General features: G+C 43.6%; 3 protein-coding genes across 3 annotated transcripts; 2 read left to right on the top strand and 1 right to left on the bottom strand.

The window, feature by feature from the left end:
* Nucleotides 1-925: 925 nt before the first annotated feature.
* LOC129601410 (uncharacterized) lies at nt 926-9,703 on the top strand. Its single transcript, XM_055500206.1, has 9 exons — nt 926-1,294; nt 1,506-1,664; nt 1,746-1,969; nt 2,078-2,297; nt 2,411-2,460; nt 2,606-2,805; nt 4,004-4,471; nt 7,832-8,080; nt 9,024-9,703. Exons 8-9 carry the CDS (start codon nt 7,849-7,851, stop codon nt 9,701-9,703), a joined length of 912 nt encoding a protein of 303 aa, XP_055356181.1. The 5' UTR covers nt 926-1,294; nt 1,506-1,664; nt 1,746-1,969; nt 2,078-2,297; nt 2,411-2,460; nt 2,606-2,805; nt 4,004-4,471; nt 7,832-7,848.
* LOC129601411 (uncharacterized) lies at nt 5,142-7,002 on the top strand. Its single transcript, XM_055500207.1, has 2 exons — nt 5,142-5,789; nt 5,851-7,002. The coding sequence occupies exons 1-2, from the start codon at nt 5,142-5,144 to the stop codon at nt 6,790-6,792; spliced, it is 1,590 nt and encodes a 529-aa protein (XP_055356182.1). The 3' UTR covers nt 6,793-7,002.
* A 5,545-nt stretch (nt 9,704-15,248) lies between the features above and the next one.
* Nucleotides 15,249-23,511, bottom strand: LOC129601395 (guanine nucleotide-binding protein G(o) subunit alpha). Its single transcript, XM_055500190.1, has 10 exons — nt 22,899-23,511; nt 22,009-22,076; nt 21,771-21,926; nt 21,307-21,349; nt 20,933-21,071; nt 20,404-20,564; nt 19,531-19,659; nt 18,772-18,901; nt 17,245-17,398; nt 15,249-16,526 (listed from the first exon to the last, which is right to left on the bottom strand). The coding sequence occupies exons 3-10, from the start codon at nt 21,886-21,888 to the stop codon at nt 16,339-16,341; spliced, it is 1,062 nt and encodes a 353-aa protein (XP_055356165.1). The 5' UTR covers nt 21,889-21,926; nt 22,009-22,076; nt 22,899-23,511; the 3' UTR covers nt 15,249-16,338.
* Between the last annotated feature and the right edge of the window lie 1,614 nt (nt 23,512-25,125).

Genomic DNA, 25,125 nt, shown 5'->3' with positions numbered 1-25,125 from the left:
CGAATAAACACGATGTTGGCAGTAGGCAGTAGCAAGTAACTATATGTGCCAAAAACGCAGTACTGTGCCAAAGAGTGAACGCGATGTGGATGGGTACTGTATTTTAATGAGGGAGAGTAATGCGTACAGCCCTTTGCAGAAGGAGTGCGGTTTAGAGTCTAACGTTAGCCGCGAAATCTTTCGTGGTTTTAGGTAAATTTTCTCTATTCTCATGATAATTATATAAAATGGGAGTTGGTTCCCATTGGACTGTCATCCGAGCCGCGTTTTCGAGATATCTTAACCGTGTCCATGCTCCCAAAAGAGTCATGTAATGCTTTGGTCGCAAAAAAAAACATGTACCTGGGGACAAGTGTATGGCATGTTTTCCGTTTGTTAATTGTCCCCAGAACTGAAAACAACTGCGTAGGCGGATTTTCTGCATTTTTGATTTTTCTACCACGCACAAGCTTCTTATGCAGCAGTTCGCAATTTCTCATGCAGCACTGAAGAAGCCCTGATTCCAGCGGCAGATCAAAGATCAACAGAATATGCGTCAGAATTTCGGCGTTGGCTTACCACTCTGACTACCAAGGCAAAGCAAGCACGATTAGAAAACACAAACTAGATTAACATGTACAGGTTTTTAAGTAGCAAGTACACACTTTTACTGTTGCTGGGAGTTACGAAATTAATTGTAAGAGTACAGTAATAATAAGAATAAGGCAGACGCTGCGTAATACGTATAAAACTCTGAAAACTCGTTTGTGACCAACATAGCAATACGTAGCCACGAGTATACCTATGTATTATGTACGTCTTTGCAGAGGTACTGCAAGATTATTGCTCAGGATGCAAGCAATAGATTACGATGATTAGCATTTTAATATAGGTAATACTTTAAGTGGTTATTCGCAACAACAGTACAGTAGTACCAGTAAATAGTAATAACAATCAGACAGTCGTCAAAAGTATTTCAAAATTTGTAATATTGTTAGGCGGACCCTTTTCAATCGTAATGTTTCATCAGTGTAGTAATTAATATGTTCCAACTGTAGTAGTTCTTGAATTCTACATTACAAGTTTTGCGTCCTGTATCTTTTAAGCAAAAATGACGAAATACCTGCAAATTGCATTGAAGTAGCGCAACATCCAGTTGGACGTTCTGTCGCGCCAAATCGAGACAGTGCACCCAACGCACTTTCCAGTTACCATCTGTGTGTACTTTAAATCATGGTGCGATCATACCCTGTCGTCCGCCTGAAGCTCTATAATCTTATCGCTATCACGTTATGCTCATTATGCTGTCTGTCAGGTAGGAAAATGTCTTGCAATAGACGCCAGTTATTTCTATAAAAATAATAATGTAGTTTGTTCTTTGCGTGTTCGTGTGGGTATAGCGTTAACATTTCCAGTTAGATACAATAACTGTTTTCATAGTTCAGCGTGTAAATAAACGGAATCTGTAACACTCACTATCGCAATGTTTTCTAAAGATTTTTTTAAAAAGAAACTGTCATATTCAGGCGTGGGAGGGTTATCCTGTTACCAGTGCAATTATCCCAAGCAGGCAGAAAAATGTGCTACCGAAAACGCTGGTGCCGTTGAACAATGCAAAAATACCGCCGCGCAGACATGTATGGTTTTGGCTGGTCTGCGCTATATTAACGAGACAAAACGATGGGGTACGAAACTAACTAATCGTAAGCAAATCATTCGAGCGAGGAGCGACAATCGCCACTTTATTTTCTGCTGTGTTGAATTAGACCTGGTTATGGAACGGCGATGTCCCGCTAGCGAAGAAATCGACAAAGATGATAAAGAATTCAAGAAAATGGCCAAAGGCAGCAAGATCCTGTGTGTAAAACACAAGCGCGCAATAGAAAGCAGTGTCTTCGGGCAGGACATTGTTGATACACGCTGCGTCTGTGCCGAAGAGAAATGCAACGGCCCTTCTTATGATGACATCATGAACCAACCTTTTTTATACGTGAGAATATAAACTGCCGCTACAGCGCCATATATTAATGCTGCAAAATTTTTGAGTGTTTTCTATGATGCTGAACTACATATTTTGAACAGAACTTCAAAATTACAGGCAGGTTATACGGACAAAGATGCTCCGGAAAAGCCGGAAAAGGGTCTGTATTCCCTGGCCAAAGTGAAAAGCATTTTTAATTTGACGAGCAGCAGCAGTACGGACGAAAACGTTGTTACGCCGCATCCGAGCAGCGGGAAGGAAGTAGAAAGTATATCAACGACTGCCACCAATGACTCGTCTACGGTTGACACACTACCGGCCAATTCAAAACCAACAGGTCAGTAGAAAGATTCTTAAACGTATTCCTCACATTTGCACGCTCGTGCTGATGTCAGGTTTAAATCAGCAACGTTTATGTTGACTTGTTTCAAAATGAGAAAATATCCGTAGAATCCGGCGGGAGTAATACTGGAATAATTATTGGAATCGCCGTTGGAGTGGTAGGTTCAAAATGATGGTCCAGTGGCATAAAGCAGCATGACGAAGTTGTCATTAGAGTCTTATTATTTGAATGAGATGATATATGCACTGTGCAAAAACTTGTCCGATTATAATTTTAAAAACAGTCAACAATGTGTTTATTAGGTGATTCTCGCCGCGTTAATCGCAGGCGCCGTATGGTACTGGCGCAAAGGTCAATTCCGGAAAGACAGCGGTCCCAGTGGAGCGAGTGGCAATAGCGCCCGAACAAGCGCGGCGAGTGAAGAGGATGAAGACTAGCGCGTTTGACTTTCCCTGCACCAGAAAACGCAGCTTTTTAAGACTGGGAAGAAAGGCGTCTGACAGTAGGTATTGCTGGCTTTCGCCAGATACTGCTGAAGGTCTCCAGAATTTTGGAAAATAGTCAATGTGCGGTGGGGAGGAAACCGTGCCGGCACAATTCCCTCGCTGGAAAATTCTTTGCCGGTTAGGAATCACTGCCCGAAGTTAGAATAATGGTTCTCTCGTTCACAGCAATCCGCATGTCATGCTGACTGTAACGAAACTGTACAATGCGTTCAGTGATTATCACTTGATCACCTTAGGTGTACTGTGTACAATTACATGCTGCTACCGTAAGCCACTAAGTTTAACCATTAACAATCAGTTACGCAGTATGCCGATAATGTGCAACTATACTTGCAGTGCTATTTACTCACTGGTCTCTTGATTCCCTTAGCGATCGTTTTCCTACCCTAGCACTCCATTACGCATTAATTTCTTTTATTTTAAGCTTTCAAATTGTGCGGTTACCGGTTACTTGCCTAATGAGCGGCAGCTGTCGAACAAAATCTAACAGGGATCCCGAATACAAAGGAAAACTGCCAGGAGCTGGTCCCACCCTTATCGCTATGTTCCCCAGTGATAGACTGAATGTTGAGCCAATAGCCATAGCAAGCTCGCTAGTAAATGGGGCGCGTGATTTCCAGAGAGACGGATATCACTAGGATAACAACAGAGAAGGCCTACATAGCAGACGGCGGTGGGTAACAATGCCCTCGGTTTCTACGTAGTTCTCTGACAGGAACACAACAATTAAGAGCATCCTGTTCCGCTTCACAATACATGCAGAGTACTAATGGGTATCTTTATCGTCACCGTTATATTAACGCTAAGAGCTATACTTCGATTTGTCTCTTTTTTTCGCTCGCTTTAATTGTATGGTTTCATATTTCGCTCACCGGGTACTGGCGCAACTGCCATATGGCGCGCTTCATGAATAAATGCTGGCAGATCAACATGCTTACTAATTTTGGCATGGTTTCCATTTTGCTCGTCATTCATGTTTTTGTCGTTTGCTTATTTTTTGTTGAATTTCAAGAATGTCTGTTTTTAGAAACTGATGAGCAAGTTTTTGGTATGATCAGAAATCATACCGCAAATTTCCTTCCGTTAGGAAATGTTGGCACCTACAGTGAGCGAATTATGAAACCATATACATGTACTTAAGGTGAGCGAAATTTGAGAGAAACCGAAGTACACGTATACTGTTATTTCGTTCAGTTTTAAAACAGGCCGAGTCCGGGTGAGATGCATGTCATAATCGGACTATAAATCGGTGACGGTCGCTTGCAAGGTATTTCAACATGCAATTTCATAGCCATGAGCGAAGCCGTAACCTCCCGGTGCCGGACATTTGTTGGATCCCAGACAAACGGACTGCGCCACGAACTGCCGTTGGCAAAAATGTTCCCAGATCTAAACGCTTGCATTTTCAGCAAGCTTGTGATTAAAAGATAGTTTCGATGGATTGTGATTTGTGGGCAAGTGAGTGTAAACGTAGTGTGCTGGTTGAAAAGTGTGTTAGCCGAAGTGCAGCATGGCTGAAAAGCCTGAAATTAATGCCACCCAGTAGTGAACGGCGGTCCAACAAGTTTGATTCCATTGAGCAAAGCTGAAAAGAAAACGTCCGGACTGCTTCAGGATCCTGGATCTGCGATCGGCGTCTCCGGTGGTCAGTCATCCTACAGAGTACGGTTTCTACCTATTCTAATTCTACCTACAGTTTATACTGCACGTGTTATGCTTATCACGCGTCATATGAGCTGTTCCCGCAGCTTTGGCAGTTTCCGAAACATATGTACAAGTGTGAAGTGTCGGATGTTTGAAACACAAGAAAACACCAAACAAGGCCACACCCTCTTCGTCACAGCCGATGAAAATATTTTTTAAGCATACATAGTAGTATAGTAGTAATAGTACATACATAGTAGTATACTACCTTTCTGCAAAAGATGAGATTTGAATTTTGTATGAAAATTGAAGCCTCCCTATGTGCCCTGGTTAGTACTGCACAATGAACCAGTGATGCGCAATTGGTAGACTGCGGAACTTCAGTGGCACAATACGTACTCTGTAGATGGTAGTTAAAACCTTAAACAGACAAGTCATTAAGTACTATCGATAGTGCTTTAACTCATTTTGTGGTCATATCCCGTCAAAAGCAGATAAAAGCGTACAGTATAAAAGCGTATGTCAGCGCTGCAATTTTGAACTGCCTTTCTGCGGAACTACGATTTACCTGTAGGAGCTGCATTACATTGCGGAATTTTATCCTTTTGTTGCGAGTAAACATTTTTTTAGCACTGTTCAGTGCCCATCCTAATTTGCTGTCTGCCGTCAACAAGCGCACCCCCACAAAATGCATCGCGCTAACGCTGTGTACGTACTGGGCAGCGATCAGCGGTCGCGCTACGGGAAAGTAATCGACGTGGCTACTGATGGTGTTCTCGTCGATCTCAGTCCCCATCGACGACGTGAATATGTGCCATTTACCAGCGTTTTCCGGGAACCCGAAACGATCTCAAGAAAATTTAATGTTGCGCTTTCCTTACCAGAAGTGTACAAGGTGGAGATTCTCGTGCCGGAGACGCCAGCGGGTCCGTGGATTTGGGTCCGCGGTGAGATGCACAGCATGGGACCTGGTACGCCGCTGGTAGATTTGGGATCGGCCGTTTTCCACTGGCAAAACCCGGGCACTGAAGAGCCGTGCACGGACATTGTCCCCGTCGAACGCGTTCGCTTTGATTCGGATTCTGGCCGAAACGCCAGTCTCCGCGATCCCGTCTACCCCGGGACATTTATCAAGCGCAGCGTGGACCTTGGGATGGACTTCCGCTCAATGTCCACGGAGGGGGCCCAGGCGCTCGTCAAGCGATTGAACGGCAGCCTAATACGACAATTTTTTAGCCAGGACATCGCCGTGGTGGGCCTCGCGGATGGCCAGTTGGATTACATTGCTAAGCTGGATTGTCGCAAACTACCTGAGGTGTTCCCAAGCTACTTGCAGGTAAAACGATTGTTTGTCTCTACGGTAAATGTTTTTATTTGTATGGGTATCGTTTTTGCAGCATCAATTCGACCGGTTTAATGAGCAGTTGTTGTGTATGGTCGAACACCTTTCTTACGAGGCTCCGGCCAGTCGCTACTGTAAGGCAATGGCGTTACCGGCCGAATTGTGGCAAGAGATCTTCGCTGGTTTGGACACCGTGCAGCAGACGCAGCTGCGCGCTGTGTGCGCTACATGGAACCGCATCATGAAGGCGCCCGCGCTGTATTCCACCATCGTCATTCGGACTGAGCAACCCAGCTGCTCGAGCCGTTTTGCCGGTTATTTCGGCTTAGCGACGGTGTACCACTGTCTACGCCCCGGCACGCAGCGCGTTGTCATAACGTGTTCCGAGGACGGACAGTGGCGCATGGGCTATGCAATGACGATGTTGGACCTGATCAAATATACGGCTGATTATCATGCCGGTATCCGTCTCCGTTCCCTGTATCTGTACCACGCCCGTCTCAAGTTGGTGATTAACCGCGCTGTCACTCTTACGACCGATTGCGACCAGCACCAGACGGACTTTAAAATGCCGAGCCCTGAAGAGGGCTATGCGTGGCTGAAGGATTTCCTTGCTGTATGCCGTGGCGTGCCGCGTGATGCCATCCACATCGTGCCGAACCGGGTGGCGTCGTTATCCTTCGTCATTTATAATAATCTGCATTTTACCATGGGAAGGGAGCGCCTGACATTTGAAAACTCAATCAACATGCGCACCGTGCGACTGAAGTCGGGTGTTGATTTCGGCGGCGCATTGTGGGATGCGTGGGAGACGACACTGCCGGTAACGGGTGACGAGGAAGTTCACGCACTCCATTGGTTAAAAGGGGTCCGCGACGCGGAAACCAAGAGATTTCTCGACAGGGTAGAAATGACAGTTATCAAATGTGTTCTGCGACCACGAATATTTTATTTCATAGGTGGTGTGCGCTCTGGAGTCCTTTTTTGTAAAGGGTAGTTCTTTTTTGTAAGAGTCCTATGTGGCTCTGTGTCACGTAATAGTTTGTTTTTGTAGTTGACACTAAAAATTTTTTGCATCAAGCTGTGGAATGTGGATCCGTGGTCAGTGTCATCATGCACGTTTTTTCTGTTTATGCAAGTGCGCGGCTTAGCTGCTTGCTTGTATGTAGCTTTTTAATTTTCCTTATGTATTTCCTCTCTTCATTGCGCTTTTGTTCGCTACTTTTACCGACATTTTATGTGAATCTGTTCCACACTGCACGTGACGGAGATACCAGTACGAGAGGAATAATTACCTTAAAAATCAATCCTTCCGACCTTACTCATTGACAGAATATGAGCAGATAATCTCAATGTGGCATCGCTAAGTATACGAATCTATGCGAAGCGAGAATCTGCAACTCCGACGATAAATTTATTACAAACTCCGACGACTGCCAAACTCAGAATGAAAACAGAACTGATGATCACATTAATTTAGTGATCTGATGTCCAAAATGTTGCCACTAGGGACTTATATAGGAACGGCGCATCGGTGTAGAAAGCCAAACTCAACCCCAATTAATGATAGAGAACATTCTAGAACGTAAAAGGATTACAGCAAGTACGAGTAAAGCCGTAAAGTACGTACTAATCACAATGAGTACGGCTATATTCCGTCGCTCGTTGTGGACAGTCGAGAAGCTATTCTGGTGTGATAGAAATTACGAGACGAACGACGACAGTCTACAGTAAGAAAGTGATTCTAATAACCGGTTGCAAAGTGCATACATAGCCAACACAGAAATGCCTGACTGTATAATGTATATCAGCGCAAGCTAGTACACAGCAAACCGACAACACAGAGAACGACATGGTGACCCATTTAGCGATGCATTCTGTAACATTGTGCGATGCTGCTCTTCGTCAGAAGAGCCACACGTATTAGCACAGCGCTGCTGATTTCACAATGCGAACTATCTACCGCGCTCAGCTACTATTGCAGCGGCTATCCAGTCGAGATACGGTTTTTGTGAAAGTATATCCATATCTTTTAGGGGCCGCTTGCGCCTGTATGCTGGTGGCGGCATTTGCCCGGAAACAGTATTTATCCAGTTCTGTTGACTTCGAACAGCATGGACCAGTTACCTTTCCTCAAAGTTTTCCTTTATATTTGCATTATGTGCGGTTTAAGCGGGAGAAGAAGCCGGTGGAATTTAGATTTGTGGATTACTTGAGTGTCTTGTCAGCGGTGCAACGGCTGCAACCTAATGTGATTATGGTGCACGGCGATGAGGAACCAACCGGTAACGTTTATGCTGGTTTTAACCACTTTACGAGGAACTACAAAATTAATAAAACCTACATTTCACTTTTACTGTACTTTCATGATTCGCTCCGGTAACTTAAATTTTGCAGACTTTCACGCGAATCAAACAAAGAATTTTTGCTACTTCCGTAGAACGAAAATATGCAAATATCAGCGCGTAGAGAAAGTGACCGCATGTGATGAGTTTACTGTTTGTAGAGCCATAAAGAGCGAAATCAATGCGATGCGGTGAGCAAAGTCAATGCGAGCGTAGTTTGAGATATAATGCCCGTTGGGTAAAAAATAATTGCTGTTGTACTCGTACAGTATGTACGAGTATCTGTACATTCGATTCAATCAGGCGAGGCAGATGACAATATTCGTAAATTTTCCGACTTATTCGCAAATTTTTCGTGAATAAAATCGCTCCATAAAGAAAAATTATAAAAAAAATAAAAATTGACTACGGTCAAATCGGGCCAGACGTAATCTGATGAGATGCGTAGTTTGCAAAATTACTCGTGAGATCGATATTACATTATAGCTGCACCACGATACATTCGTCCGCACGATCTTGGAGAGCACAATATTATGAAAAGTGAATTTCTTAAAATGTGCTTCGTCCAAACTACTTGTAAACGGTTATAGTTAATGCAGCTGAACAATATTTTCACTACAATATTAACAAAATTTGATATTATTTTAGAATGTGCATATTATCTGATATTATTTTTTAATGTCATTATTATAGAATATAGACTTATTCCCCAAAGTGACTAATTTAATTTTTAAAATAATGCTATTGACACGATTCGTAAATGTTTCGGTACTTTGCCGGTCCGATATTTAAAACTTCGCCGGTGCGATATACGATAGAAACTGACCACACGATTTGCAGTAGCAGATACGCAGTAAACTGAAATCTGCACTTCGTATTCTAGGAAAATATTGGAACTTATCAAAGGAAAACCACCGCGTCCAGTTCCGCAAAATACAGTCCGTCAAACAAACCGGATGGTTGGACAACGCACCCCGCGACATCCACGTCCTAGAGCACCGTGCCGATATCGCCAAACTGGACGCTTTGCTCCAGTACGGCGGAGTGGCCGCTGATTTCGATGTGTACTTCCTCCGCGGTCAACGTCTACGCCAACTAATACGCGCCGGGCGTTTCATTACCTGTTACGGCAATAAAGAAGGCTACAACATGGGTCTCCTAGCCGGGCCGGCCACTTCCAAGATCCTGTGGGCGTGGCGCCGTAGCTATACCGACATCTACACACCCGACTGGAATTTCAACTCCGGGTTCGTCCCGAAATTCCTCAGCTATTTGTATCCACAGGAAGCGTACGTCCTGAATAATACGTGTAATAATCCCCATCCGTTTCGTCTGTATCCGTTTTTTCACGAACCGGACGCGATTCGCTGGGAGAATTCCATGGCGATCCATGCGTACAACCGGTTCAGTTACGATCCGATTGAATCGCCGGAGGACCTGGTCAACGGGAATCTGACGAGCTATCGGGAGATTTTGCTGACGATCTGGGAGAATCGCACCCTGCCGCCCGTCGATGCAGGTTATAATGACGAAATTCAGTTGGTTCGTGATTTTGAACCGTAGCGGAGTTTTCTAAAAGTTTATGGATTGTTTATTCTGTGATACGGAAGTTTCGGGTTTTCTTGTCTTTTTTACCGATTCCCGTCATTTTTGAGGGAACGAATTTGAAACTTCTCAAGCTTTTCCGATGTTCTTGCTCTTAGACTTTTTAGCTCTACGGTTTTCTTTAATACCCTGTGTCCGTACATCGGCACTGACACATTGGCTAGGCGTATGCAAGCATTCCAGCAAATGAATATGAAAATATTGTTGTACCGGTACCAAAACTACAAATGCTTTTACAAGTAGCTCGATGCCAGCTGACTTTCTATTGCATCTGCCCAGAGTGTGTAATGCCAGGTTTTTCCGGGACAGTTTTTCAAATGATAATCTTGTAGCGTCCTTTAAATTCCTCGGTGGCTTGAACTTTCCTCCTAAAATCAATACCACATTCAAATGTAATTAAGCTGCAAGCAACCGAAGCGAGTGAACACTAACTTGGTGAAAGACGCAGCAAAGGTCGTCCAGTAACAAGGTATCCAGAACTTCCGGCTCCTCAAAAATCTCGTTTAAAACAGCGATGCAGGCTTGAATTTGGAGAAGTTTGGATTTTTTCCAAACTTGGATTTGGATTTTTTTGGATTTTTTGGATTTTTTTTTTGGCTGGACAATGCCATCCAGGGGATTGAACAGCGCTAATTCACTAATTGCACGTCACATACCGTTGCATCCGAGATGATATACGTAAAACTGGGAACGAAAATACTGATCTGCATTCTGTGATCATATTCGATGCGCGACTCACCGAGAAATCATAGAGACTTCGTTCGCAGGAACAGCGTTTACAAGAAAAATTCCGGCAGATTTTCGACAAAGTTTCCGTGATCTGTTTCCCGTCGCCTTTAAAAAACTCGTCGGTATTTCGCCCATCGCTATTCACCATCACCAGCCATCGGAGGTGGATACAGAAGTAAGAAAACAGTACGGCTAGCGGCTCAAGGAAATCGTACCATACTACCATATATTATTTTTGTACTGCGGCTGACGAACATTTGTATGCGATGGGATAAATGATGCGCCAGTTCTCCATAACTTCAGTGCAAAATATTGACTGTCGTGTGAAGAAACGGACACTGTAATTCCGCTTGCCATTTGGTAGAAGCTCTAACCAAAAACCGTAATACAAAATTATGGTGGCGCGAGGCAGGGCGTCACTGACATGCAGATGATACGTCGTAGTATACAAAAAAATGGTTTTGGTACCTTTGTAAATATTGTCGACCATAGTATTCAAGATGGGAGAAAACTTCGATTCGAATAAGCGAAGGCATGTCGCAGAATTTCAGAATGGTGCAATCAGGCAAACCCTACACAGTTATAGAGTACAATACAGCGGATGACACAGGAATATATATGACACGTGTCTCCACGGATTATTGAAGGCACCTTAGTGGCTGCGGTTGTTTGCAATTTTTATTTGTCCAGGCTGATTCTCTAAACGCTGAATTTAAAATTACATCATACATTGCCAATCGTGTAAAAGTAAACTGGCATTATAGCGAAGGATTTCGGTATACCGCAGTCATCGAATTGGTGACTGTCAGGTGGCGCTGGCTAGGCGCGCACCGACCATCGACGGCGGAACACAGCAAACTCGGATGAAGGCTTTAATGCCGAAATCTGACACACACCGCGCCTTGCGCGCAAGCCAAAAACCAACTGGCAAGAAAACGGATCCTGCAGCCAGCACAGCTGTGCTGCAGGCCGTGAAACAGCATACAAATGCCCGGACAGGAAAAAACCCAAAACCAACCAATGATAGAAGGGCTGAATCATAAGCCCGCCCTGACATGACCATTGTCCATTGGATAGAAATAGTTCAAACTTCATAGAGCATACAGATATTGGCTTAATCGGGAGAAAGTGTTACTTATTTCCGGGGGCAGGATTAGTTTTCAAACAACAAAATTCGGAGGAGGTCATTAAATTTCCAAACAAGTGAGCATTCAGCTTGGTTGTAGCTGAACGCAGAAGCTATTATATTGTTACTAATTTTATTAACGACCGCTGGGCAACGATTTCATATGGTCCCGCTTTTCAAGCACGCCATGAAGGGTACGTAGTACCCTTCATAACGTGCTTGAATGTGTAGATGTCAGGGAGATCATATTGCGCGAACGGGTTATAAATTAAATTACGGTTGATGTAAGTGAGCGAACATTGTCCTCACCTTCTGTGGAGATAAACGCAACCAAGTCGTTTAGCAGCGATTCGACATTATAAGAAGATGTCGCCAGTAAGAATGCTTTCACCCAGTACAGCGCCTCCAACTTCTCGACGCTGAATATTAATAAGTCGTCGATTCGCTCTTGGGCATCTTCGCTCAGCGGTCTTATCAGCCCTTATCAACACCAGACTGCTCTCCACAATGACAACTATTTTCGACTGCGTCTCGTGCGACCAGCATAGACTGAAACCACGAGCGTACAGGCATTCGCGCATGTAACCGTCTCAGACGACCGGTCGTTTGGGAAGGTTACACGTGCACCACCGCCACCGCTCGCTCCGGCAGACGAATGCTCGTTTTCTCTCGTGTGACGCCGGGACGTCGCCGGCGGCGGTGGCGGAAACGCTGATTCCCCGGGTTCGCTAGGTCTTCGCTGAAATATGCCGTGGACCATGTTCACCGATTTGCACCAGCATCAGCCACCAGTCTGGTTGCATTCCACCAGTCTGAAATCTGGTTTCCTGCAGCAGTCGCACTCGCTGCTATTGACTGGGCTGACCGGGACCGCTGCTGATCAGAGCCTCCGTCGGGGTTCGGGACGATGTACTCCATGCCGGTTTCTTACGAAATTCTCCCGATAATCCCAGCATCAGACGGTCAAACGGCACCAGTGTCGGTTTTATCTCAGACGTTAGTCTGCACGGAAAGAAACCCATCGATACGTCACAAACGCATCCACGGGTGAGGTTGCCGGCGTCGTCGATGATGTCCACCAAGAAAGCGTCGCATGCTCTCTGGAAGGGATAACTGATTGATTGAGTGATTGATTTATTTTAGAGTAGCCAAGCCCGTAAACGGCTAATAAAGTTGTAGGAATTAGTTGTAGCAGCATAGGTGCAATGTTGGTTGACGCCATGGCGTTGACGCCACTACGCCAGTGTACGCGAAACGTTCAAAACAAAGCAGCTCCAACGCAGGAACGCTACTAGTTATCCAGGAAATAATTTTACAATGGGAATGTTTAAGGAATCTTTCTGAATGAAGCAGATTATACACCCAGCACAACGTATACTACTAGTAAAGTAATTTTGGTTTTGTACTAGGATCAGAGAAATATATAATACGAACTGCAGTATTTTTATAATTTAATACTACGCCGAACTGACGCACAGCCTGCTTATATTCTTTTCATGTACTGAGTAGTTGATATAGACATAGGACTTGCTGACTGATCGCATGATTGTGCGATCGATAATGCGTTGGAATAGGAAGCAAATCTGCTGTGCCAGCGTAACGAGCCATGCCGTTGTTAATTCCCGGTTTCTTTAACCCTCCAGCGGGTGGTACCCGAAGGAATGCGAGTTTCCTTTTGAAAATCGGGATTTCCCGATGAAAAAAATCAATTAAGAATGGGAATTTTTTGTAAGCTTGTGCTGACCATAGGTCAGCCGTGGTGACTAGGGTTTGCCAACGCCAATGCCCATGGACGGTCTACAGCATAAAAACGTTTAATTTTGTGATAATTAGACGAACGGAAATTAAATAAAAGTAATAAATCCATTAAATAGTACAAAAAAAGGACTTCCAAACAAGAGCATAGCAGTGGTCAACAAGTTGACCACTGGTCAGCAAAAAATTAAAGACTACCATATCCCGTTGCCATGTATTTTGACCACTATTTACAGATGGAATACAGAAAATAAACGATGCTAACAATATTTCTCTCCCATAACTTTCATTATACTCTCATACGAGACTGCACGAAGCATCATTTTTGAAGTTTAACATTGCATTTCTTGAATGTCTGGCACGCCTTTATACTGCCCGCATTGTGCGCGTTTGCATTTTTCCTTGGTATGGCCGCAAGTGCCACTGTCCAAAAAGGCGGCGCGGATAGTCCAGCTACAGTGTTTATTAACGCAAAATGAGATATTAGACACCGGTCACTAGCACCTTCTGGAACGCGTTAGCGACCGGAAGAAACTAGCTAGGCTGCCGCAAAGGTCAAGATCCCCAATGTCCACGCGTACAGTGAGCACTTGCAGTTACTGTAGTTTTTAACCGCCCGAGACTGATGGAACAAAATTCATGTTTCTGAAAAGCTATGCAGCTCTCGCCTAGCAGTAGCTTGCCCAAGCAATGCATTAATATGTAGAAACGGGCCGCCGTGGTGTTGTGCCGCCATTCACAGTGTTACTGCAACGACGGTATAGAATTACAATTAGGACTATCATGTTCGGTTCCTCTAAGCGTTCCGTTTTCCGGAAGCCGAAAAATTTAGAGACGATTTTGTCTTTTTGCCGACCGCCCGGGGTGTTGATACGCAAAAGCGTTTTTTGTCAGTTTCCGACCAACAGAACCGCGTGGCGCATGTTTTGCGTACGAACCGACAGTAACTTGATCTGATTATGTGATAAAGAGAAATAGTCGAAATTGCACCCGCCCGTGTATTCGAGACCCTTCATGGGCAATGGTGTTGGCACGCAACACAAATTTTTGACGGACTGTGGTCTTCTACGGTTCAACTTACGAGACTCGTGTTAATTGATTTTGAATAGAACGTTGTTAGTTGTACTTTGTTGATTTATGTCTGGTTTAATTATTCATCCACTAATTAGTTAATTAGCAAGATCTACGAGAGCTTGAAAAGTCCGAAATTAGCCATTTTCGGGCAACGGTCATTTGTAAATAACTTGAGATATAAGTTTGAATTATGTTTTTACTGCTGCTTTAAAGTCTCTTATTGCTAATTATGCTAATTGATATTCATTAACTGTTCCCAATCATTGGGAAAAAAATTCAGAAGACCATGTTGCGTCCTGACGCCAATGCCCGTCAACGGGTTAATTAAACGCATGCATTAGTTACACAATAAATAACAGAAGTCGTAAAAATAAATCGTATTTTTGATAATGAATATTAATTTAAAGCTCAAATAATAAAAAATTAAAATAAGTGAATATTTTAAAATAAGTAATAAATTTTGTTAATAAGTTATAATTTAATGTTCTTTTAATAATACTTTTAAGAACGGGCACAACACCGGCGCTAAGATGGTTTTGGTTGGTGCCGTTACACTACGATTTCACCTAGCGTGGATTTCATCTGCGGGTCGATACTTACCGATATACTCGTACATATATTCGTGATTATCAGCCTTGAATATTCAATAATTATTCACACAAACGTATAGCAAAGGTTTTTTGTCCGTGGCTGCATTGTATGCGGCTGTATGTAATATGTAATATTGATGGTATATTGATGGCACATATTATGTCGTTAATCGTGCATTTTCTTGGGTAGTGTAGCACTGTAGCGCGCCATGAATCCCACGACAGCCGTCTGTTATTAATTATTATAACTTTTATTCAACGCATTCGATAAAAAGGTTATCCATGAAGAAAATTAGAAAAAATAAAGAGATTACGCCATTTAAGCCAATATACGCAATTATATGTCCGACTAGAAGAAAGAGAAAAAACGAAGAATCCAACAGATCATCACCGGATAATCCATATATACGCGAACTATTCCCCATTCGCTGATATCCACGCCACATTTTGTGAACAAGTTGCGGTGGGCCATTTTTTGATTACGCATTATGCGGCGACGACATGCCAGACTGGGCAGAAAAGAAGACACACACCAACCAAACTCCCAGCGAATATTACAATCCACGCGCGTGCTAGCACACCTCACGAAAGAAAAAGGGGAAAGAAACACAAAAAACAAAGCACCAAGTTTTTAAAAAAAAGACACCATGCAATATAGACTTCCCAAAAAACGAGAAAGAGAGAGAGAAAACAAACAACCGGTTTCGTGTTTTTGCCCCATCGTCCACGGATATAAGATGTATAATATAAAGGTCATGAGCCGTGTTTATGAAGGTGATTTAACCGCGCGCGTAACAAGCCAACAGTTGAAGCCATGGATGAAGCCGGGTTGGATGATTAATCCGTTTTAAGCGCGAAAAGGTCAACATGAGATCGGGCTGTGTATAGTCCGTGTTAAGAGCTGAATTAGGTGGTGGACGGACCCGGAATCCGCTGGATTTTCTCCTCGGTTTCGACGATAAAAACAAACAGCAACATATGATATCGGTAACCCACATATGAAAGGTCATCCGCGTAATATGCATAGAAAATCCGTAAACAAAATGAACACCGCTGTCTTTCTCATAGAGGAATGTGAACCATTTACAACGAAATGCTCCGAGGAGAGTTGATCATTTTTTTGGGGGCGTTTCTTTTCAGTGTGGCGTAGAAATAAAACGGTATAAGGTCAATCTGGCTATACAGGCGTGATAATAGAAGGTAATATATAGAAGGAGTAATCTGTGGTTCGCACGCACGCACACGCGCCGTAAATTACAACGCCGGCCGTTGTGTGTGTGCATAAGAGATGAGTGTGTGTATAGGTCAGTGGTGTGTGATCAGTACAGCCCGCAATTTTTGAGATTGTTGGCGATAATCACATCGGTGACGGCGTCGAACACAAATTGGATGTTGGTCGTATCGGTAGCGCAGGTCATGTGACAGTAGATCTCCTTATTGGGACTCTTGTTTTTGGCTTCGAACTGAGCTTGAATGTAGGCCGCCGCTTCGCCGTACTCTTGTGCTCCTGTTTGATGAACAAAATGCAGTTTTTGGTTAATCATTTTGCAGTTGATTTATTCCGTAAATTATGTCCTTCACATGTTTCAAGTAATTACCCTGCCTATACTTACTACAAGCGTCAGCCTAATAACCAAACAGCAAACCAAAAAATGTTTTAATTCTTCGGCCAGCATTTTCAAAATCTCAGAAATGCGTTTGGATTTTAAGCAGTTTACCATGAATTTATTTTTGATAACTTTTTTTAAGACCAGTTATTATAGGACTGTAACAGCGTTGCAGTAAATACGAGTGTTTTCACAATAAATCACTTCAAGTGTTCAGACACGTAAGTTTTCACTAAATTAAATTTAAGCGAATCAGTTCAGCCTCGTGTTCCGGATTAGGATAATATAAAAAAAATTTTCGAAAATTTTATAACCATTCCATTCTTACTGAGATTTAAAACAACACAACAAAAAGACGATTTTAGGAAGACATGACCTTGTTCCAGGTACCCGATGAAAGCCCTTTTATCTAACCGGTTAAATTACGCAGGTGCGAATTTAATCCGCCACTCAGTGCGCTCTAATTCGCCGCGCTTTCCACGATATGCATAGAAGTCAAAGAATGCGGAAAATTTTTCTTCGCAGACTTTATTGGGATGCTGCGGGAAAAGGGATCATATGGATCCCCCGTCCACACCACATCCGTCTCTTTAGCGGAATCTTATAGCGAGAGCTTACCAGTGTACTCGGGGAAACAGACGGTGAGGGGGGCCTTTTTGATTTTCTCCTCAAATAGATCCTTTTTGTTCAGGAAGAGAATAATAGACGTATCGGTGAACCATTTGTTGTTGCAAATGGAATCAAAGAGCTTCAGGGATTCTTGCATTCGATTCTGCAACATACAAGCACATACAGTTTTATAATAGACAGTATTGTGTACATTATACAATACAGTGGAGAGAGAGAGATTGTGTGTGCAGTCATGTGTGTTCTATCCGGCTAATATCGATGCGGCGCGCGCTCACAGGGCTCGGCATCTATTGATTGGCTGGTTTATCGATCGGGGACGGCTACAGTATATCGGCACACTTGTCAAAGCTACACGCGCGCCGACCAAGACGGGCGCATACAAACTACACGGTTAGGCCGCGGAAAAATGTATCGCTCATGCATATTAATCATGGAAAAATGCGCAAGGAATTTCGGGGTTGTAAGCTGTAACTGGGTACACACATTAAACGTCCATCGACGTGGCGGCAAAGATCTATACGTACGTCGTGGCAGATATTTTTGGAACGGTTTTCTTAGGTTTCTTAGCACCACTCTCCACGGGTTCTATCCAGGAAATTTTTATTGATTCTGTTTACCGCGAATCCTAAAATTAACTAACCAACCAAAACTAACGGCCAAAAATAATGATATCTTTAGGGTTTTTATATCATTTAGCGTAGAACTCTTCCCGCAAAAATAATTGGTGATCCTCAGGTCCATCAATTTTTCGCCAGGTGCTGACTGACATTTCCTTCGGTTCTTGGCTTTTTTGAAACTGTTGGGCTTTGCGTTTAATCGACGCAATAATTTTTATTCTGACGCAATACCACACGCACTTCCGGTGTCGAATGGACCTTGCAAATTATTTTTGAAAATCAAGCTACTCAATATATTCATTTTGCTCTTCGTCAAATGCCAATAAATCATGTTTTGATGGCTGGCGTAATAACCAGACACCCTAAAGTATGCCTGCACTCGCTGCTTTTCCCTGACAACATTATTGTTTCCTCCTGTTCACCACGGGCTTCCGGTAGGGAGCGAGTCTATTGACATTTATAACAGTATTCTATAAACACGCCGACTGACGTTCAACGCGCGCGGAGCTGTTTATAACGAACAACCCACCCAGGCACACAATCAGCAGCATCCGGTCATGATGAAAATTGCGGTTATGCCGAGTGTCTACGTTTGGCTACATGTGACGTAAATGGCCAATCAAAATAACCCGTTGAGTACACAACACAACCGGGCACGTAACGGACCACTGCGGTTATTCGGTGTCGGGTTCGCCACTCAGGGAAAACTACGCTTAACAAACCCGATAAATAAATGCATAAATTTACGGAATCACGTAACCCTTTTCCGTGTCGAGCGATCTCTCAGCACGGCGCAACGATACAACGCCCCAACACCGCGGAGCTCCCGTCCATCATACAGCCATCAATCGCCGGCATTTTACGCGGCGGTCTGTCAGCACCGTATTACAGTCCTTACCGTTGTCTCATCCTCATGGAGAACTTGATCATATTCACTCATGGCCACACAAAAGATAATTGCCGTCACATCCTCGAAACAGTGAATCCATTTCTTCCGCTCAGAACGCTGCCCGCCCACATCAAACAATCTGCGGAAAGGGAGAGAGAAAAACGGGCGTCAGTGAGAGAAACGGAGAGACTGAGCCAGTTAATCCATTACGCGGGCACTGTCACAACAGGCCATTTTCGGGACGATAATGGCAGAGCGGAAAATCTCCGCCATAACTTTACGTTGACAAATTCGTACAGCAAATATCCTTGTTTTAAATGACGCAAAAATGTTATAAATTTTAATTTTGAATTTCTGATTCTACATTTTTAGAAGCTTTAAAATCTTTTTCAGTTAAAGGTCAAAGGCAAATTCATAAAACGCACACTGGTCTTCTAGGAAGCGTAAATTCATTTTCCAAATTCGAAACCCTTTCTGAATTTTTGGCTACAAGTTAAAATTCAATGGCTTTCATGAGTAAGCGTAAACACTTTTATTTAAATACGTAATTTTATCTGGCTTTGGAAAGTTTTTATGGAAGATTTAATGGTCAGTTTTATAAAACATATTCAAATCTTTTTATATACAGGTAAAAAGGTCATGTTGATTTAACCAGTAAAAGATAAATGTACACTGTAATTTTTGCCGGAAGAGTCGCAAGGTTAAGGGTAAAGGTCAGGTTGACGTTACGTCAACAGCTGGGCACTGATTACGCTTGCGTATGCCTACTTGAAATTAAGGTTTTTGAAGGAGAAATGCACTTCCACAATCCCGGTTGTTTTGACCCGTGTCCGGAGGATATCCTGTTCGGTGGGCTGGTAATCCTTCTGTCCCAGTCGATCCAGATCGTCTAGGAAACTAGGCGCGGAAAAGAAGAGAAGAAAAAAGCGTTAGATTCCCCACTGTGTGCTGACGTCAGCGCTGTGCGCGTATATATACAACACACACACACGATCACAGCAATGAATTAGCAATCAAATATCGATTTGTTCGGCTTGGGCTGCTGCACAGCGATAGCGCTGTGTATCCAGGAACATGCTGGCTACTGCTGCAGCATACGCCCGGCTTTTTGACGAGAACGGCGTCATTATACTGGCAATCTTCACTGTCTTGATGTATGTGTGTATGGGCGCCCGGGTTATTTAGAGAATGAAGAGACATTCGACACATTCAGCGGATGCTGCGCTGTGTGTATGCTGGCGTTGGCACTCACAGAGTGATATCGATTTTTCTTCCCGCGGAAACTCTCTCCACACACACACACAGAGATGCACTACACATTCAGAAATCTACACGCAAAATTCCGCACTGTTCACTGCAGCCGTTCAGGCTACGCGCATGCACGACAGATGATCGCCCAGTGTAAAAAGGAGAGCGGCGAAAAATTCCACCCAAGCTAATATCGATTTTCAGAAAACGGCCCCGGCCTCCGCTGTGTAATGCCAGGGTACAGGGATTCGATTTGCTGCACGCGCATTAGGGAATGATGTATAGTTAAACACAGGCTAATGATGACGGGGCTTTTTAGGCAAAACCGGGCAAATCGATGCTTTGTAATATGTTTATTTAGTAAAATTGTAATTAAATTTTCCCGGGGCTTACTATTTGGCGGAATCATTGAGCTGATATTCACTGGACCGTCCGAAGCATTCCTGGACGCCGGGATCAGCCCACAGGCGTTTCATGGCGGCCAGCAGGTCATCCGAGAAGGGCTCGGTGTCCTCCATGCGCGTGATAATGTCCATCACCATTTTCATGTCATTCTGCGCGGAAACACACAAAGGTCAAACGTTACTTGACTGTGTCACCAATTATGTAAATCAAGAGTAGTGCGTCTCTTAACAAAATTCACTGCACTGCGGAATAAAACGCGATTTTTTATTTTTTAAAAATTCCAGACAAAACCGCTTTATTTTCGATTTACTTTTTGCGAAAAAAATGTTGGTGCGATCATTAAAACGTGAAGCAATTAAATCGCTTAAAAAAATTATTGGTTTTTTTGCTCGCTTTTTTCAATATACATATATGTATGAATAAAACTGCCGTTTCTAAAAAAAATTAAATTGTTTCTTACACTTATAAAAAGCTATCATAAATTTTTTATTTTGTTTACGTTGAAACAAAACTGTACCTCACGGTCGCCACCAAATGGGATGTTAAGGGTGGCCATGGCGCGCAGTATCGCGGCCATGGACTGAATGGTATTGGAATAGACCACCGGTTTGTACTGGCGATAATCCTCGGCGGTGAAGCCACTCTCGTGGATAATTCTGTCCAGAACAAACACAGACACCCATTACACACTGCCGCACCCGGTGCAATCCCTGTTCCCTCCAATCAATACCGTCCCGGGCCGCCGTACAAAGAGAGAGCTCCTTACAATCTGGTCTATGCTGTCTAATACACACATTCTCCACTCTTTAGCGCTGTAGATCTTTGATCGGCTGTGGCCCGGGTTATTTTTGGACACTTTAAAGCAAACCCAGAACACAACACACTACTCACTTCATCTGCTTGACGATGGTACTCTTTCCCGACTCACCAGCTCCTGCAACCCGAAAACGCCCGTCAATCTCACAATTTCTTCAAACACACACAGCACACACAAGGATCGCGTTGTACATTGTTATGCACTGCAACCGGAAATCTATTTCCGCTATTGTTGCCCTGCATTTTTATCCCGAATGTCCTTGAACAGTATAATACCGGGTACGGGGCCCATTTACATAACAGTCACGCAAGACCCGCATTAAACGTACGGCACGCATGTAATCGGTGAAAATGGGGACGCCGGAATTTAGGACAGGCATTTTCTCCGAGTCAAACGCAATCATCTTGTCACAAAACTCTTTAACCAAGACGTCGCACCTTCCAATCACCCGCCCGCTCATTACCGGGGGTCAACCGGGACACGCTCGGCTGCGCCGTAATAGCGTTTATGAATAACCGGTGAATTCTGAGAGAATTACCTAAAAGTAGGAGTTTGATGTCTTTGGCCGCTTGGATACCATCCTCCTTCAGCTGCTTCTCAATCTCTTTGGTCTTCATCATCGCCGCACGCTCCTCCTGGCTCATCGTGCAGCCCATTGTGACGATTTAAATAGAGTATTATCAACAATAAAAAACTGCAAAAAATACACAAATAATACTGCTTTCATATAACAAAATAAATGCAGTTTAAATACAGCAATGTTATATATAACGCACCAAGAGTATGAATCAGGTGATTCCCCCCAAATTCAGTCCAATCGCACCGTGATGTCGCCGGGGACAATCTGTTTAACGGAAGCAACACAGATGACACATGTCAACGTGTACCATCACGCACACAACGCAAAGGGGGCGAAAAACAGGGCGCCGCGCCGCACACGGTAATTAGAACAGGAAGATTGGACTGATTAGCTGGTTTGGCTTTCCTGCCACCGATGTGTATCAACACAATTCAGGGCAGGTGTTGTTTAAGCTGTTGCCGCCGTACATACCCGTTTCACGGAAAGGGAGCCCAACAGCAAGGTCGCCGTTTGCCAACACACGGGAAAAAATCGATATTTTATCCCTAGCGCGCTGCTGTAGCGACACGGCGCCCAGAATGCCTAGCGGACTGTGTATACAGCGTTGCCGGCATTCTATGTATGCGCGTCTCCCGCGGCCTGTTCTACTGCACCACTGCCGCCTTTAAGCAGCGCGCGCGGTAACCTTTAATTATCGGGTGGTAAATGCGGAATTTTGCAACAGTTAAATATCACAAAACTAGGTTTATGGTAAAGTCGTTAATGGTGTGTTATGTGGAAAAACGCGCAACGGAAGCGTTGTATATATCGATTGGGTAATTACTGGCGCACGCGGACAACTTCCCTGTTCGGCGCATCGCCCACTCTTTATTCTAACTTTAAACCTTTAATTTCTAACCTAACGCTGCTGAAGGCGCTGATTATTATACTACAAACTGGAATACTGCGAAAATTAAAAAACTACACAGGGAAAAACATTTAATTAAAAAAATCGGTGTCCTGTGTCCCTATTAAAAAAATGGGCGGAGTTTCGCGGCTGTGAATAAAAGAGTTTTCCAGTTCTTAAAGAGAAGAGTTTACTCTTACCGTAATTCGCCAAATATCAGGACCATAAAATAATCCGACGACGGTTTTTATATGATTTACGCATTCTCCAAACCGGCACAGGAACGCGGCTGTCAGCGTTAAGAACGACGACTGTATTCTGCAGACTTAATAACCACTAGCAGAAGTATATTCCAGGAAACAATGGCGGTTATCCACACAAAGATTCACAGGCCGTAAAAACACGAAGATCCCGGGCGCGCGCGTAATAAGCAACGATGTACACTGTGTGTGTGTATCCCGGTGGCTGTTGATGGCTGATGGGTTTCTCTTCCTTTCCTGCTAGCCAAAATACTTCCTTGTTCAACTGGCAGTATGGATGTCGTGTGTGTGTAGATGTGTGTGCAAAACAGAGAGAACGAGAGAGAGAGGAGACAGAGACGAGGCAAAGCTGGATCCGATCAGAAAGCTGGCAGCTCGGAATGGATTGGATGCAGCAGAGAAAGAGAGAAGAGCAGTGCAGCAGCGGCAGCAGCAACCGGCGGCCCCGTGTATCTAAAATGCGGAAAAATCAATTCGCCACTCGCGACTGTCATCCATACCCCCGTGCTGTTGGAGCCGGTGCGCGGATATGCCGGAATATCGATCGACGGCCATGCATATATATGCGCTTGTGAACGCTAAATACGCAGTGCTGCGCGCGCTATATATACGCGCATCTGCTGCTGGTTAAAACGGGAATACATGTACATCCGTACTGGATACCGTGAGCCGGTGGAGAAGAGTGTATAGTGTATGCAGTGAATGTACGGTACAAAATTAAACAACAATCGCTCGCCGCATATGTACCGGATATGATAATTTTAATCCCGTGCAAAAACAGCTGCGGTTAGAGAACGCTAAGGATTTCTCTGCGTTAAGACGTAATTATTAAAACGTGCTGCTTTCATTAGCTGTACAGGGTAGTTGCAACTGTGCATATAATACCGTAGCATTTTTAAAAATAAAATTAACGGAGTTGTCTCGGTAATATTATATGCGGCTGCGGTTATATTACGTATATGCGGCTCGGTAAATTGGAAACTGGCTTTTTCTATCATAGCTGCTTGTCAGCGTATATTACATGCTTCAATCGCAATGAAAAATGATCAATAACTTTGTTACACTAGGATAAAAATAATTTTCTGCCGTGAACTTTAATCAGTCTTGGATTGTTGCTTAATCATTAATATTCCCGGCATCAGCTATAATTCTCGATAATATTCTGATTGGTAATTTTGATATTTCGTAGTACATGGCATTCTCAATAAAATACTGACTACTGTATTTGTCGTGTAATTCTACTGAACCGTTTTCCGCAGTTGTATCTCGAACAAAATTAAACGTGGTTATTTACTCAAGATGCCACGTTAGCCGTTATTACTCTCAACGATGCCGCCGATATATAATTATCTCAATTATTATGACCATGTTGCGCGGCAGCAATTGTCCTCGGAAAAAGTGGAGATACCGCTAATGTATTCCCTGAAATCGCGCGTTATGACTGCAACGCGTGGCTGTGCCGCATGTGTTGGCAGCATTAATGCATTCCTGTAATGCACTCACGGTATCCACCGCTATACGTACATTCCGCTTCGCGTTTCCAGCAGCCTCTCAACAATGTAATATCTATATGAGTAGCGCTGCCAGGCTCAACCGGAAGCTCGTTCTGACGATATCCTGCCGAGTGTTCGGTATCCATACGACGTGCTGTATAGAGCGTTAGAGTGGTGGGCAAACGAATGACAGCAGCGCCGCGATACAAGCTTATCCCGTAATTTCTGTCGCGTTAAGCACAGCAACCAAGTCAAATTCGGGGCTTACGCTACGGCGCGCTACTCCCCACTATTGTCGCTCTTGGCATGAGTGAAACATGCCAATTATCGATGTACCTAAATTATAAATTATCGATATACAGTAAGTTATAAAATTTTATCTTTTCTCCTTTAAATTGACGAAACCTTGACTACCTCAAACATATTTACTATACAAAAAATGTATACCTTAATATAATTATACTCGTACATTTGACATATATTTTACCATAAATGTGTTTACTGTATAAATATGAAAAATGCCTTAAATACGAAGTATATTTAGTACACAAATATCAAGGAAAAGATCTATATTACAACGGAAAACCCCGTACGATCTGGTCAGAACAAACCAAAAAATTAACCGAAAAACTGCTAGCGTCATTCGATTCAGCATGTCTGGAAACTGTGTCGCA

The sequence above is a fragment of the Paramacrobiotus metropolitanus genome, unplaced genomic scaffold, assembly GCF_019649055.1.
Source record: "Paramacrobiotus metropolitanus isolate TYO unplaced genomic scaffold, Prichtersi_v1.0 Parri_scaffold0000234, whole genome shotgun sequence".
Classification (NCBI taxonomy): Eukaryota; Metazoa; Tardigrada; class Eutardigrada; order Parachela; family Macrobiotidae; genus Paramacrobiotus; species Paramacrobiotus metropolitanus.
The sequence above is the reverse complement of the archived record's forward strand: the minus strand, read 5'-3'. Positions and strand labels throughout refer to the sequence as shown.